Here is a 17221-nt window from a genome sequence, read left to right on the forward strand (position 1 = left end):
CCGTTTAATGAGGCTGCAGGCGACATTGAGGGCTTCTTCCAGGACTTTGAGCATCAGTGTCGATTAATGGAAGTCCCGGACAGGGAGCGTGTCCGGCATCTGGTTGGGCTCCTAGAGGGGGGAGCTGCTGAAGCCTATAGAGCTATGGACCCTCGGTGGAACTGTGAGTATGCGGATATTAAACAGACTATTCTAGAACATTATGCTGTGACCCCAGACACTTACAGGACTCAGTTCCGTGCTTTAGCCTGTGATGGGGAAGTGTCTTTTAAGATATATGCTCATAGACTCAAACAAATATGTAATCGCTGGCTGGAGGCAGAGGAGGCCTTATCTTGGGAGACCTTCCTGCAGGTCATCCTAAAAGAACAATTCTTTGCCCAGTGCCCCGCTGAGATCCGGGAATGGGTGCGTGAGAGAAAACCAGCGACAGTGGAGGAAGCTGCTGCTCTCGCTGATGAGGCTCTCACCATCAAGCCTCAGTGGAGGGTTCTGTTGGAGGATGGAGAGACGCCTAACAGCTCCACAACACCGGATGCCCCCAGTTATTCTGTCCCGATTGTTCCCCGTTCCTCTAAGCCACCACATGTTGATACCCGTGTTAATGTGCCTCCAGTTGCTTCTACTGCACTTTCTGGAATACGCCGGGGAGAGGAAGTAACAGAGCGCAGGTGTTATGTTTGTAGGCATCCCGGGCATTTGCAGGCCTCATGCCCAGCCAGCCCATGGAGGAATCATCCTCAAACCCCTACAGCACCTTCAGGTGGGAGCCGGCCTCCAAGTTCCCCTACCCCTTACCCAAGAGGACGCCTTGGATGGAGGGAGACCCAGCTCAGATGCTATCAATGTGGACAGCCAGGGCATCGGCAAGTCTCCTGCCCAGCTGTTCAAATGAGGACTGATCCTGCGCCCAATCGGATTGTTAATTATTTACAGCCCAGCGCCATGGAGGAAGATGTGGCACCGCTATGTGAGGACTGGCCTAGTGACTCAGCCCCCCATGTTGCACCACCAGGAGTTTACGGGGTGCGACCCGCAGTTATGACGACTTCTGCTCATCGAGGTAAGCACTTGCAGGAGGTTGTGCTGGATGGACAGAGACTTGTTGGATTTTGTGACTCGGGTGCTTTCCTCACACTGGCTGATCCCCGAGTGGTTCGGCCTGAGGCAATCCATAGAGGACCTGGGATTGTCATTGAACTGGCGGGTGGACAATGGAGGACTATTCCCACAGCCACTGTGGATCTGAACTTTGGTTTTGGGGTCAGGCGATGTGTGGTTGGGGTGATGGGTGGTCTGCCTGCAGCTGTTCTCCTGGGCAATGATGTGGGAGAGCTACGATGCCAATTCGTGGCTGCATGAAGCCACATGTAAGTAACGCTCTGCCTGTGTGTACTTAACCAGTGACCTGTAGAGGTCCCTAGTACGTACACAAGTTGGGAGGGGAAGGAATTGTCATGATGTATGTAGTTTTTTCCATTCCATATTTTTGTATAAGATGCCATGTGATGTATTTTACCTTCTCACTGTATTTGCTGTAATACTATGTCTTGGGATGTAAGTGACTATACCTTCCCCCAGCCTGTATCATATTGCACTCAGGCTTCAGCAATAGCTATTGTCATTGATTTGGTGGGGGTTGCATATCTATTGTTCTTCTCAGCATGGGACTTCTCCAATCTACAACTTGGTAAACAGAACAGAGCCAGCAGTCTAAAGTCCATTCATGCATCAAATGGCCAGGGGGAGGTATGCCCAACTAAGGGGCTGATCCCAGGAGAGAAGAACATGTTAGTTCAGTTAGTTGGAGCTCGGCTGGAGAAGGACTAGGATCCATAGCTGAGGCTGGATCCTGGGGTCTGTGTGTGTGGACTGTTACAGACTGGAGATCCGCGGCCACGTGGGATTGCGTTTTGTTGTTCACCTGTTGGACTCAAGGAACTCATATAAGGACCATTGCCCTAATTCCCCTGGCATCGGAATACCAGGCGGTGCCCCTGGATCTTTTGTTTTTCTGTTGTGGACTCCTTGCAGATTTGAAGGATTTATATTTATGTTTGCTGCTTATTCTTTGTGGTTCCAATAAAGCCCTTTGGATTGTTCCTTGGTCTGTCGTCCCTCACTGCTCTGTTGCATACCCCGTCACAGGAACTACTCATTCTTATGAGGCAGATGGAGAGTCTGTCTCTGTCTGGTCTCTTTTCCAGCCAGACAATGAACCATCTTTTTATAGCATAAATGTGGACGACGACAGCTCTATGCATGCCTAAAAAGATGGACACCAGTGAAACACAAGCCAAAAAGAATCCATGGTGTCTCCATCTGCCTCATTATAGTAAGGGGTTCCATCAAGGGTTTCCTCTGAACCACATTTTTTGAGTCAAAAATTTGCTGATAAAGCAACATTTTTGTGAAAAAAAATGAAAATTTTTGAATATGATGACCTAATGTTATCAAATTCTGTGACATATCTGTGGGTTCAAAATGTTCACTATAGCCCTCAATAAAATATTTGAGGGGTCTAGTTTCCAAAATGGAGTCACTTGTGGGGAGAAGCTTTTAGAGTTTAGGTACCATAGGGGCCCTGCAAATGCAACATGGTGCCCGCAATTTGTTTCAGCCAAACTTGTGTTCCGAAATTCAAATAGCACTCCTTCCCTTCCAAGCCCTCCCACTTGTCCAAATAGAAGTTTCTGACCACTTGTGGGCTATCAGCATGCTCATAAGAAACTGGATAACACATTTTTTGTTCCATTTTGTTTTCTTTCTTGTAAAAGTGAAATAATTGGGGCTAAAGCAACATTTTTAGATGAAATGTAAATTATTATTTATTTAATTAGTTAATAACCTTCTTGGATGTGGTTTTGAGTACTTTGACTGTACATAAGCCATATCCAGTGTAATGGATCTATCTAATAATATGTGCAGCTTGTATTGTAAAAGCAGATATGTCATCAGATTTCAGAGTAAAGAAACAAGTATCTCATGTCCAGCTAATGGTCAATGATTAGTGATGGGTGAACTCGAACTGTAAAAGTCCGGATCCAAGAGGGTTTAAAAGAACCCGAGCACTGACCCTGGGCTCGGAGTTCTCAGGGAACTCCGGTTAGCGATCCAGATCCAGCAACTCATGCAATAAAAAAGATAAATGAAAAATAAAGAAAAAAAGGAGAAAACAGGCACGCTATACTTACCGATTCTCCTGCACGGCTGTAACACTGCTTGCGGTATGCTTACACTGCTTCCGGAGCAGCTCATTATCCTTCATCCACTGCTTCACCATCCACCGTCACTCCCAAGATCTGTGATTGGTTGCAGCCAGACCGCATAGGGTCCCCCATATTGTGATACCCAGCACAGATAAAACATATGGCTATAGGCTGCAGCCTCAATACGTGTGCCTATCTTGGTTGTGTATCAAAATAGGAGGGACTGCATGCGGCTTTTTAAAAAATTATTTAATTTTAAAAAACGGTGTGCAACAAACCCGGGCAGCTGCAGGCTGCTATTCTTAGGTCGGGAGGGGGGCAATAAGCATGGGTTTCCCCAGCCTGAGAATACCAGCCTCCAGCTGTGTGCTTTATCATGGCTGGGTGTCAAAAATGTTGAAATATTTAAAAAATGCCACATGCGGTCCCTCTTATTTTGATACACAGCCAAGTATAAGCACATGGTTGGGGGCTTCAGCCTGTAACCGCATGCTTTATCTGTACTGGCTATCATAATATGGCGTGACCCTACTCCAATTTTATTTATTTTTACACCAATATAGATATGCAGACAGCGCCTGTGATTGAAAGCAGTAAAACACGATGACTGTCAGAGTGGGGGTGCTATCTGTCGGCAACCAATCACAAATGCAGGGACTGCCAGTGGGTGGGGGATGTAGTGCATACATATGAAGGATCACGAGCAGTCCTGTAAGTAGCATTACAGCCGTGCAGGAGACTGGTAAGTATAAAGTACTTGCTCCAATCCCCCTATCTCTTCTACCACCATTTTTATGCACCTGATTCGGGTCCCCATACACTTATATAGGGACCAGCATCCAGCCAGGTATCCGGGATCAATTCTGAGCTCAAACTGGGTTGTTTTTTTAAACTCAGATGGACCAGCCGATCCTAGGTATCTGCTGGTCGACCCATCACTATCAATGATATGTTGTGAGTCTTGCATTACACTAATGTCCAACCATTCTTGTATTTTATGAATATTTTGCTTGTTCTGCTCTATTGTGCACAATTTACATTAGTCAGCAATAGCCTGCATTCAATATTCAAAGTCCTAGTAATTAGGAAACTATTACTAGTTTGAGCTACATTAATAAATACAACAAATGACTGCTATAAATGCCCAGATACCTTATCAAATAGGTCTGAAAAATAACCCCACTTCCAAAAAAGTTGGGAAGCTGTGTTAAATGTAAAGAAAACAAGATTGCAATTATTTGGAAAACATATAGCCATATTTGATTGTCAACAGAACATAAAAAACGCATCTCATAAGTTGAAAGTTAAATACTTTTTTAATTTCACTTAAAAAAATAAAAAGAGATTGTGAAGGTTGGGGGTCCAATCTACAAAAATCTCAAGAGACAGTACTGAGATTTTTCTAATGCTCTTTTTAAACATTATTATTATTATTATTATTAATAATAATATTTATTTATAGAGCACCATTGATTCCATGGTGCTGTACATGAGAAGGGGGTACATACAGAAAACATATACAAGTTACAATAGACATACTAGTACAGAGGGAAGAGGACCCTGCCCTTGCGGACTTAAATTCTAAAGAATTTTGGGGAGGAGACAGTAGGTGGGGCAGCAGCTCCGCACGGTGGTGGGGCGGCAGCTCCGCACGGTGGTGGGGCAGTGGGGTCATTGAAGATTATAGGCATTTATAGGCAAACATAGGCCTGCGATCGTGAAAAAGGGGCACCCTCTACGTCTAGAGCAGGTATGTCAAACTTAGCAATTCATGGGCTTCAGATAGTCCTACATAGAGAATAATGGGCCCCACGTAGTCTAGTCTACATAATATTGGACCCCAAATAATCCTCCATACAGAATAATGAGCCTCACATAGTCTGACATACAGAATAATGGCCCCCACATAGCCCTCTCTGCAGAATAATGGGCCCCACATAGACCTCTATACATCTTCATGGTCCATAAATTGTCCCCCATACAGAGTAATATGCCCCATATAGTCCTCCATACAAAATAAGGGGCCCCTATTGTCCTCCATACAGAATAGCCCCTCAAAATGGCCTACGAGACAGATTTGGCCTATGAGTCACAGTTTTACATATGTGGTCTAGAGAAAAGAAGGTATTTCTTTACTGTAAGAGCAGTGAGATTATAGAACTCTCTGCCACATGATATTGTAATAGTTGATTCACTAAAAAAGTACATGGAGCCCTGGATGCCTTTCTTGAAAACTAAAATATTGCAGGTAATGTGCTGTAAATTCTGTGATGGACATTGATTCAGGTAACTACCGTAGTTTGCTGGCAGCAGGAGTGGGCAGATGTGTGCCGAAAGTATGTGAATTGCATATGTGCTGCCCAGGGCTATGGGGTACTCAGTCCCGGGCAGTGTACTACTGGGATGTGTCACTGGGTGGCCGTTGCCCGGTTCCGTGACTCTGGGGGTCCCTTTAAAAAGGGGTTATACACAGGGGGATAGTTAATAAAGTTTATGTCGTGATGCCACTTGCGGGTTGCAGATATGATGATGGAACTGCCTCTGCACAGTCTCTCCACTGGGACTGATGTGAGGGCAGCCTGGATGTTGGGCCCTCCGCAAGTAGGTCCGGGGCCCCAGGGGGTTGGTGATGGAGTTAGGCGCGGAAAGAAAGGTAGAACACATGAGGGGTTGGGTGTAACTGTTTCTCTTTACTCACAGTAGATGGTAACTGGTACCCAGAGGAAGGCTGGTATTCATCTCTGGTTCCCTTAGTCCCAGTGCCGGTTGGTGACCTGGTGGATTCTTTCCCCTGCACCTTTCTTAAGTTGATAGGTCCCCATGGCTTGGAGCATCTTGGGGTCCCCTCCTGTTTATCTCTCAGTCTCTGGTCCATACGGTGGGCAGTGTGAACCCTGTAGGGTTGGTGTTCCGTTCTGGTCCATGGTCCTCCCGTTACTGCTAGACTTCTAAGGTCAGTGAGGTCCTGGAGGGTCCCCTCACTGTGCAGATTTTATCAGGTCTGCCTGGAGCGTTTGACTGACCTAGGGCTTTGTGCCTCATCAGTGCTATGGTTCCGGGAGTACTTTGCTGTACTCATCCGGCAACCAAACGCCTGGGCCCTCAGGTCTCCATTACACTCCTGTGTCAGAGCAGTTACATTCGTCTCCTCTCACTTACTAACTCTCACTTTAACTGTTGTCCCCTCCCACCTGGTCATTGTCTAGTGGACTGGATTGGCTCCACCCCTGGGTAGCCATCCATTGGGTCCAAATCTAATCTGTCACCAGTCTGTGGGGATGGGTGAAAAACTGGGAATATAATGTGTTTTGCTGTTACCGGCACTGGTCTTCCAGGTCCCTGGGGGTAGGCCCTGCATCTTTGGCAGGATGCAGTACCTGGTAGTGCCCTGATGGGTTCAGAGTCACTACACATACATGCCAACTAGATGTGCACAGCCTTAATTAATACAAGTGAATTGAGTAAGGCCTGACACATTGGTCAGAATGTGTCCAGAAGTCTGCAAATCACATAATTTCTGTCATGGGATGTGAGAGGATAACAGGGGACTGGAGCTCTTAGACTGGCTCTAAGGCTAGAGGTATCTAGCTGTCCCTACTCCCAGAGATACATCTAATGGTGAATCCTTCCTTGGCCTGATCCTGACCAGCCCTCATCTAATACCCCACTCCCCCACCCCAGGGGAGGACCAGGACAGGGGTGGTTAAACCTGCAGATATGGACAAATGGGGAAACCAAAACTATCACACAGCTAGCACACATGGAGATATAATACAATACATGATCAGGAGGAAATAAAGAGCATGGAGGAAATAACCAGATGAAGAGAGGATTTCCACAGCACACCAAGTAGCACACAGTAAATCACTAGCAACAGGAACACAACAGCACACATACCGGGTTAGCTCCATCTTAAAAAGGAGGGGAATAAATGTGATAGGTCTCCCACAACATGTGATTCAAAAGATAACCAGCAGGCTAGCAGACATCAACTCTTCAATGCCTAAGTTCAGAAGCCTCCAATATTGACTGTCGGCCTTGTCCAATGTGCACATCAATTTCTCCGGGATCTAGAAATCTTTTGATAATTTTATGTACAGTAGATAATGAGATACTGATAGTTTTTGCAATTTTACCTTGGAGACATTTTTCTGAAATTGTTCTCCAATTTTTTGGCACAGTTTTGGAGAACTTCTGACTATATTTACCCTGAGAGACTCTGCTTCTGCATCACACCAACACCTTCCAGCTGTTTTTCATTGGTACCAATTACTTTTCCAGCAACCTTGTCTCAACTTTTATGAAATGTGTAAAAACCATCAATTTCTAAATTAGTTATTTTGTTTAATGAAGGAAAAATGAAGAAAAATGTCTAACTTTCATCTGCTGTTTTTTATGTTCTGGTGTGAATAAAATATGGCTATAAGGCTATGTGCGCACTAGAAATGTGAAGTTTCTCAAGAAAATTTCTTGAGAAACTTCTGGGAGTGAAAGATTTCCGGACCTCCGGAAAAAATCCGCACCAAATCCGCATGCGGATTTGCCGCGGATTAGCCGCGGAATAGCCGCGATTTTCCCGCGGGTGGTTCCCTGCGGATTTTGCAGGCTGTACTGCCGAAATCCGCAGGGTACCTGCGGAAAAGAATTGACATGTTCATTTTCTCAAGAAATTTTCTCAAGAAATTCTTCTCAAGGAAATTTCTTGAGAAAAATCCGCACAGTGCGCACAGCTATTTTTTTTTCTCATAGAATTTGCTGGGAAATGTCTGCACAAAGATTGCAGACATTTCTCAAGAAATTTCCGCGGCAAATCCGTGGGTAAATCCGCGGGTAAAACGCACTAGTGCGCACAGAGCCTAAAACATTTCTGAACCATTGCATTCTTGTTTTATTTAAATTTTATACAGTGTCTTAACTTTTTACAATTGGCGTTTGACATGGGTGTACAAAAATAGAACACAATGGAATAATCTTATAAAATGTTAACATTTAAATGCGTTTTTCATATGGGACTTACCCAACCTGTTCCATTAAACATCTTTAAGTCCAATGGATCTCCCAGTAAATTTCCATCCAATATGATAAGCGAGTGGCAACTTGTCATTGCTTGAAGTATTGGACACCAGTATAGATTATTAGAAGAAGTGAAAAATGTCATATCCTGAAAACTAAAAATATGTTGGAGCACATAAAATTGATTAACTAATTTTAAATTTATAATTTCTAGAGAAAATACTAGAAAATTTTGTTTAAAACTAGTAAATACAGCAGACACAGGGGTAGAGAAAGGGTTATGTGAAATAGGGGGTTGAGTAGCGCTCACTTAAAGAGGAGAGCAGAATTTGTTGATTTAAAAAAAGAGTAAACGTTATGCCATTGAATTATTGCATTGGCCACAAATTGAAAAACTTACCAGCTTTTCTCACAAGGAAGAACACCGTACAAATCCAAGACGTCTTCTGTCAAAGTGCCAGTCTATATAAAAAAATTAAGTGAAACATGATATGGTGATGTGGAAATATTTTGGATCCAAGGTCACTTTCAGGTAAGTACAAGTGCATCTCAATAAATTAGAATATCATCAAAAAGTTAATTTATTTTAGTAATTCAATACAAAAAGGGAAACACATATATTATATAGAGTCATTACATAAAAGGGCACTTTACACGCTGCGATATCGCTATCGATATCGCTAGCGAGCGTACCCGCCTTCGTCGGTTGTGCGTCAAGGGCAAATCGCTGTCCGTGGCGCACAACATCGCTTACACCCGTCACACGGACTTACCAGCAACGTCAAACGGCAGCCATCTGATAGAAGCAGAGGGGCAGAGTTGAGCGGGCGGATTATCCCGCCCACCTCCTTCCTTCCTCATTGCCGGTGGACGCAGGTAAGGAGATGTTCGTCTTTCCTGCGGTGTCACACATAGCGATGTGTGATCCCACAGGAACGACGAACAACCAGCGGCATGCACCACCAACGATATTATGGAAAAGAGAGGCGCGTCAACGATCAACAATTTTTGCCGTTTTACAATCGTTGATCGTCGCTCCTAGATGTCACACGCTGCGATGTCGCTAACGACGCCGGATGTGCGTCACAAACACTGTGACCCCGACAATATATCATTAGCGATGTCGCAGCGTGTAAAGCACCCTAAAGAGTGATCTATTTCAAGTGTTTATTTCTGTTAATGTTGATGATTATGGCTTACAGCCAATGAAAACCCAAAAATCATTATCTCAGAAAATTAGAGTATTCTATAAGACCAAGTGAAAAAATGATTTTTAACTCAGAAATGATGGCCTACTGATAAGTATGTACAGTAAATGCACTCAATACTTGGTCGGGGCTCCTTTTGCATGAATTACTGCATCAATGCGGCGTGGAAAGGAGGTGATCAGCCTGTGGCACTGCTGAGGTGTTATGGAAGCCCAGGTTGCTTCGATAGCAGACTTCTGCTCGTCTGCATTGTTGGGTCTGGTGTCTCTCATCTTGCTCTTGACAATGCCTCACAGAGTCTCCATTGGGTTTAGGTCAAGCGTGTTTGCTGGCCAATCAAGCACAGTGATACTGTGGTTATTAAACCAGGAATTGGTAATTTTGCAGTGTGGACAGGTGCCAAGTCCTGCTGGAAAATGAAATGTCCATCTCCAAAAAGCTTGTCAGTAGAGGGAAGCAGGAAGTGCTCTAAAATTTCCTTGTAGATGGCTGTGCTGACTTTGGTCTTGATAAAACACAGTGGACCTATACCAGCAGATGACATGCCTCCACAAACCATTGCTGATTGTGTAAACTTCCCACTAGAACGCAAGCAGTTTGGATTGTGGCCTTTCCACTCTTCCTCCAGACTCTGGGACCTTGATTTCCAAATGAATTGCAAAATTTACTGACATCTGAAAACAACACCTTGGTCCACTGAGCAATAGTCCAGTTCTTTTTCTCTTTGGCCCAGGTAAGACGCTTCTGATGTTGTCTATTGGTCATGAGTGGCTTGGCAAAAGGAATGCGACAGTTGTAGCTCATGTCCTGGATACATCTGTGTGTGGTGGCTCTTGAAGCACTGACTCCAGCAGCAACAGTTCACTCATTGTGAATCTCCACAAAATTTTTGAATAGCCTTTTCTTAACAATCCTATCAAGGCTGCGGTTATTCTGGTTGCTTGTGCACCTTTTCTACCACACTTTTTCTTTCCACTCAACTTTCCATTAATATGCTTGGATACAGCACTCTGTGAATAGCCTGCTTCATTAGCAATGCCCTTTTGTGGCTTACCCTTCTTGTAGAGTGTGTCAATGACTGTCTTCTGGACCTCTGTCAAGTCAGCAGTAGAGTTGAGCGTGGTTTGTGGTTCTTGGTTCTCCAGTTCGCGGTTCAAGTAATTTTGGGGGGTGTTCTAGATCGAACTAGAACTCGAGCTTTTTGCTAAAAGTTTGTTAGCTCAAGTTACGTTCGAGAACGGTTCAGCAAAAAGCCTAGCTAATTACTAGCTGGCTTTTCACTCTGTGACTCACACTATTATAAAATTTCAGCGTATCGTGTGCGGGGGCTGCGCGTTCAGATCACTGCTGCTGGGATAATGGCGATCGCCATTTTTTTTTTCTTCCTTCCCTAAGCGCGCGTGTAGTGGGGCGGGCCAGCATGTCAGCCAATCCCAGACACACACACGGCTAAGTGTACTTTTTGCCAGAGAAGCAAGGGCATGTGTCTTAGGCTGTCCATGTCACATGTCCTTGCATTATAAAAACGGACATTTTCCTCCAGCACGCCATTATCTGCCTTCTGCGTCTGGGTGTCAGTCACCGCTCACGTAGCTCCTGTCGCCGATCCTGCTGTGTACGCTATACACACAGCGCTATACAGAATAGGGATAGAAGTTTCTATTAGCCCTTGTAAGGGCTAATAACAGCAGGCTCAGAGCCATAGGTGACAGTCAGGTCCGTGGAAACGCTTTTTACAGCTTCAGATAACAGCGTCTGTGTAGCTAAGCTCAGGGAATTCCTTGCTGCATTTCACCATTAGGAGGGATAGAAAGTGAGGCTTCCTTTCCTCTACACTGACCCACAACCCGGCCACTGTACCACTGCCCTTTTTTGCAAAGCCATTTTAATTGCAGAGTGCTGCCAGTTAGTGCCATCCAAAGAGTGGCTGCTGTCCTCCATTATTGTGCCACTTGTGTCAAGCAAGTCCCACCACCTCTGCATTCTACCCTCCTGCACAGTTTTGCAAAGCCATTTTAATTTAAAAGAGTGCTGCCAGTTAGTGCCATCCAAAGAGTGGCTGCTGTCCTCCATTATTGTGCCACTTGTTCTAAGCAAGTCCCACCACCTCTTCATTCTCCCCTCCTGCACATTTTTGCAAAGCCATTTTAATTGAGAATAGTGCTGCCAGTTAGTGGCATCCAAAAAGTGGCTGTTGGACTTTAGTGTCCCACTGGTGCCAAGCAATTTAAAGCACCTCTGCATTGTACCCTCAAGCTCATTTTTACTAAGCTATTATAATAGCAAACACTGAGGAAACTTAGTGGCATCCTAAAAGGGGCTGTTGGACTCCATTAGTGTCCCACTGGTGCCAAGCAATTTCCAGCACCTCTGCATTGCACCCTCAAGCTCATTGTTAGTAAGCCAATTATAATAGCAACCACTGAGGAAACTTAGGGCATCCAAAAAGTGGCTGTTGGACTTCATTAGTGTCCCACTGGTGCCAAGCAATTTCCAGCACCTCTGCATTGCACCCTCAAGCTCATTTTTACTAAGCTATTATAATAGCAAACACTGAGGAAACTTAGTGGCATCCAAAAAGTGGCTGTTGGACTCCATTAGTGTCCCACTGGTGCCAAGCGATTTCCAGCACCTCTGCATTGGACCCTCAAGATCATTTTTACTAAGCCATTATAATAGCAAACACTGATGAAACTTAGTGGCATCCAAAAAGTGGCTGTTGGACTTCATTAGTGTCCCACTGGTGCCAAGCAATTTCCAGCACCTCTGCATTGCACCCTCAAGCTCATTTTTACTAAGCTATTATAATAGCAAATAGCAGGCCCTTCGCCTGGGCAAGGTGACACACGTGCCTTGTAAGGCTCACGTGTTGAACCTTGTTGTCCAGCAATTTTTTACACACTATCCCGGCCGAGATGGCCTTCTGAACTGGGCACGAAAACTGTCTGCTCACTTCCGTCATTCAACCGCCACAGCTGAGCGACTTGCATCGCTCCAGAAGTCTTTCGGCCTGCCGGTTCATCACCTAAAATGCGATGTGCCGACTTGCTGGAATTCTACTCTCCACATGTTACTGTGGCAGCACCGCCGAGCACTGGTGCAATACGTCATGACGTATAGCCTGGGCCAACAAGATGCAGAGGTGGGGAAGATCACCCTCATGCAGTGGTCTCAGATCAAGGACGTATGCACCCTTCTGCACAGTTCGTCATGGCGATGAATATGTTTAGCGCTGACAATGCCATTATCAGCATGACAATTCCAGTCATTTACATGCTGGCGCACACGCTAAGCACTATTCGGAGTCAAGGGGTGGGACAACAGGAAGGAGAGGAAGTACAGGAGGATTCATATGTGCAAGGGACAACAACATCACCAAGGTCCAGACGTTCATCATCACCAAGGCGGCAGGCATGGGACCATAGGGGACAGAGATTAACAACGGCGCATGGTAGCAGGCAAAATGTTGAGGAAGGTGCAGGAGAACATGAAGAAATGGAGGACGAGCTGTCCATGGACATGGAAGACTCAGCGGATGAGGGGGACATTGGTCAAATTTCAGTTGAAAGAGGTTGGGGGGAGATGTCAGAGGAAGAAAGAACGGTTAGCACCTCTATGCCACAAGCACAGCGTGGACTTGGTCCGCATGGCTGCGCAAGACACATGAGCGCCTTTCTTGCTGCACTACCTCCAACATGACCCTCGTATTGTCAAAATTAGAAGTGATGATGACTACTGGGTTGCCACACTATTAGATCCCCGGTACAAGTCCAAATTTTGTGACATAATTCCAGCCATAGAAAGGGATGCACGTATGTAGGAGTATCAGCAAAAGCTGTTACTCTATCTTAGCTCGGCATTTCCACCAAACAACCGTGGTGCACGGAGTGACTCTCCCAGTTGTAACTTGAGAAACATGGGACGGTCTCGACATCTTCAACAGTCTACCCGTACCAGTAGCACCGTATCTGGTGCTGGTAACAGCAATTTTATGGAATCTTTTCATAATTTTTTTAGACCGTCCTTTGCAAGGCCACCAGAGACAACAAGTCTGACACATAGTCAACGGCTGGAGAGGATGATACAGGAGTATCTCCAAATGAACATCGATGCCATGACTTTGCAAATGGAGCCTTGCTCATTTTGGGCTTCAAATCTTGAAAAATGGCCAGAGCTCTCCACTTACGCCTTGGAGAACTTGTCGTGTCCAGCTGCCAGCGTTGTCTCAGAATGTGTCTTCAGTGCTGCTGGGTGTGTGTTGACAGATAAGCGCACGCGTCTGACCAGTGACAATGTGGACAGACTAACGTTCAACAAAATGAACAAGTCATGGATCCACCAGGAATTTACTACCCCTGTGTCATCCTGGGGAGAGTAAATGCTTGTGTATTTTGAATGTGCTTGATGCAAATCTAACTGTGAAGCGTATGACTGGGGCACAAGTGCTGCCACTGAAGGGGTGGATGTGTGTGTGGCCTAATTTTTGGAAAAAAGGCAGACTCCGCTTGGAGTAACCCTTGCTTACAGTGTTTCTAAAAATGATCCAAGATGAACAAGCCCATGGTTCAGCAAAGACTTTGCTACCTACCCCGGTGTCATCCTGGGGACGGTTAAGTATGGCGTATTTTTGAATGTGCTTGATGCAAATCTAACTGTGAAGTGTACGACTGGGGCACAAGTGCTGCCACTGAAAGGGTGTCTGTGTGGCCCAATCGTTGGAAAAAAAGGGAGACTCCGCTTGGAGTAACCCTTGCTTACAGTGTTTTTAAAAAGGAGCCAAGATGAACAAGTCATGGTTCAGCAAAGACTTTGCTACCTACCCCGGTGTCATCCTGGGGACGGTTAAGTATGGCGTATTTTTGAATGTGCTTGATGCAAATCTAACTGTGAAGTGTACGACTGGGGCACAAGTGCTGCCACTGAAGGGGTGTCTGTGTGGCCCAATTTTTGGAAAAAAGGGAGACTCCGCTTGGAGTAACCCTTGCTTATAGTGTTTTTTAAAAGGAGCCAAGATGAACAAGCCATGGTTCAGCAAATACTTTGCTACCTACCCCGGTGTCATCCTGGGGATGGTTAAGTATGGCGTATTTTTGAATGTGCTTGATGCAAATCTAACTGTGAAGTGTACGACTGGGGCACAAGTGCTGCCACTGAAAGGGTGTCTGTGTGGCCCAATTTTTGGAAAAAAAGGGAGACTCTGCTTAGAGTAACCCTTGCTTACAGTGTTTTTAAAAAGGAGCCAAGATGAACAAGTCATGGTTCAGCAAAGACTTTGCTACTTACCCCGGTGTCATCCTGGGGACGGTTAAGTATGGCGTATTTTTGAATGTGCTTGATGCAAATCTAACTGTGAAGTGTACGACTGGGGCACAAGTGCTGCCACTGAAGGGGTGTCGATGTTGCCCAATATTTGGAAAAAAGGGAGACTCCGCTTGGAGTAACCCTTGCTTACAGTGTTTCTAAAAATGATCCAAGATGAGCAAATCTGGGCTCAGCAAAGACTTTGCTACCTACCCCGGTGTCATCCTGGGGACGGTTAAGTATGGCGTATTTTTGAATGTGCTTTATGCAAATCTAACTGTTAAGTGTACGACTGGGGCATAAGTGCTGCCACTGAAGGGGTGTCTGTGCGGCCCAATTTTTGGAAAAAAGGGAGACTCTGCTTGTAGTCACCTTGCGGTGTTTTACATGATTTTAGAAGGGCGTGCCATGCCTATATCTGTGTCTTGTCCTCTTTTTCCTCGTAACGCTGTTTTGTTTTCGCATGAGAATTTGTTCTTGTCACTTTCCTTTTGTTTGTGTTGTGTTGTGAGTTGTTTGTCACCTTTTGGACACCTTTGAGGGTGTTTTCTAATTGTTTTTATGTGTTTGTGATTGCCTCCCCTTGTTTCCTATGGGGTTCGAGTGGTTCGCTGAACCGATTCGCCGAACCAAACTTGAACGCGACCTCCGTTCGGCAAACCAAGCTCGAGCCGAACCGCGACCGGTTCGCTCATCTCTAGTCAGCAGTCTTCCCCGTGAGTGTGTATCCTATTGAACCAGACTAAGGGACCATTTCAAATGCTAAGGAAGCCTTTTACAGGTGTTTTGTGTTAATTATTCTAATTTTCTGAGATAATGACTTTTGGGTTTTCGTTGGCTGTAAACCATAATTAACATTTACAGAAATAAACACTTGAAATACATTACTCGGTTTGTAATGACTGTATATAGTATATGTGTTTCCTTTTTGTATTAAATCATTGAAATAAATTAACGTTTTGAGGACATACTAATTTATTGAGGTGCACTTGTATTGCAGTCACATTTTATCATCCTTATTTTGGATGCAGTATCTGAAATTACAGATTCTACTGAACTATTTTAGGACACCATAGGATTCTATAGTAAAAGTTGGTCTGCCGTAATGATTGCATGATTAAGGACTAGAATAAAACTTGTATGTGGTAGAGCATCAACCAAAAAGTTTTCACTCACCTACAGAATAAATACTAAAACAATACCTTCTCATTCCCCATATTTGCTCCATTGCAATAAAAAAACATTTTTTATTTTAATGGGGGCTGTGGACACACTGTACCACAGGGGTGGGTTTACCCTGGAGGGACATAACTAAGCAGCTACTTGGTTTTCATGAGGGTTTCTAATGGTAAGGATAGGCTAGAGCTTCAGGTTGTCACCAGGTGCTACTCCAGGGCAGTTCATGAGCCTGCAGCAGCTGTCTGAAAGGTTAGACTGCAGAGATTAGACTGAGTTTAAAGCCTGCTTTACACCTTTCAATTTTGCATACGATATCGTATGCGATGTGACCCGCCCCCATCGTATGTGCGGCACGTTCAATTTTTTGACCGTGCTGCACCATCGATTAAAAGCTGTCACACGTACTTACCCGTGCATACGACCTCGCTGTGGGCGGCAAACATCCACTTCCTGGAGTGGGAGGGACGGAGATGAGCGGGACGTAAATATCCCGCCCACCTCCTTCCTTCCGCATTGTCAGCGGGAGCTGCGGACGGAGGTAAGCTGTCATGCAATGTTCCCGGGGTGTCACACACTGCGATGTGTGCTGCCTCGGGAACATTGCACAACCGCACGTTCAATTTTTGAGAAATGAACGACGTGCATGCGATGAATGGATTTTCGTTCAATCGCAATTGCACGGAGGTTTTACACGCTACAATCATACTTATGATGCCGGATGTGCATCACTTATGACGTGACCCCGCCAACACATCGTAAGATTTATTGCAGCATGTAAAGAGCCCTTTACTGTGGTCACAGGTGGAGGTTTCCACAGTACCCCACCTATGACCGCAAGTAACCTCACCTCAGGTGAACTGATTGAACTCAGTGACCTCTACTCAGGTGAACTGAGTTCAATTAGACCTGCATCTCCTGGCAGAAAACCGTCGTTTTTTTTGCCAAGACATGCAGATTTGGTGATGAAATTTGTTCACCAAATTCCTGCACTTTTATTGCATCACCTAGCAAAAAATGCATCAAAACGTTATGCTGTTTTGAAGCACTATTTTGCCAGGAGATGCAGATTTGGTGCTGTATTTATGTGTTCTTTTCCTACAGCTAGTTGTTTTTTCTTTCACATGTGTGTGTTAATTTTTAATTACTTTGTTGATTATATATGTACTCAATGTATCTAGCTGGGCACTCAGGCATTGACTAAGGACCACAAAAGGTCAGAAACATGTTGCCTTGCTCCTAGCATATGCTCTGTACCATGGAAGCATTTTTTTTAATGTATTTTATCTGTTGAATAAAAGTTTTTTATTTTAT

At 44.9% G+C, this 17221-nt stretch overlaps 1 protein-coding gene across 1 annotated transcript in view; it reads right to left on the reverse strand.

Annotated features, from left to right (window-relative positions):
- Nucleotides 1-17221, reverse strand: part of LOC142297272 (putative cation-transporting ATPase 13A4) — a 243681-nt gene that overhangs the window by 115117 nt on the left and 111343 nt on the right. The window contains exons 14-15 of the mRNA XM_075341527.1: nucleotides 8623-8684; nucleotides 8227-8377 (exon numbers count right to left, since the gene is read on the reverse strand). Of these exons, the coding sequence (XP_075197642.1) occupies nucleotides 8227-8377; nucleotides 8623-8684 (213 nt within the window). The remainder of the gene's footprint in view (nucleotides 1-8226; nucleotides 8378-8622; nucleotides 8685-17221) is intronic.

This window comes from Anomaloglossus baeobatrachus, chromosome 3 (assembly GCF_048569485.1).
Source record: "Anomaloglossus baeobatrachus isolate aAnoBae1 chromosome 3, aAnoBae1.hap1, whole genome shotgun sequence".
Lineage (NCBI taxonomy): Eukaryota > Metazoa > Chordata > Amphibia > Anura > Aromobatidae > Anomaloglossus > Anomaloglossus baeobatrachus.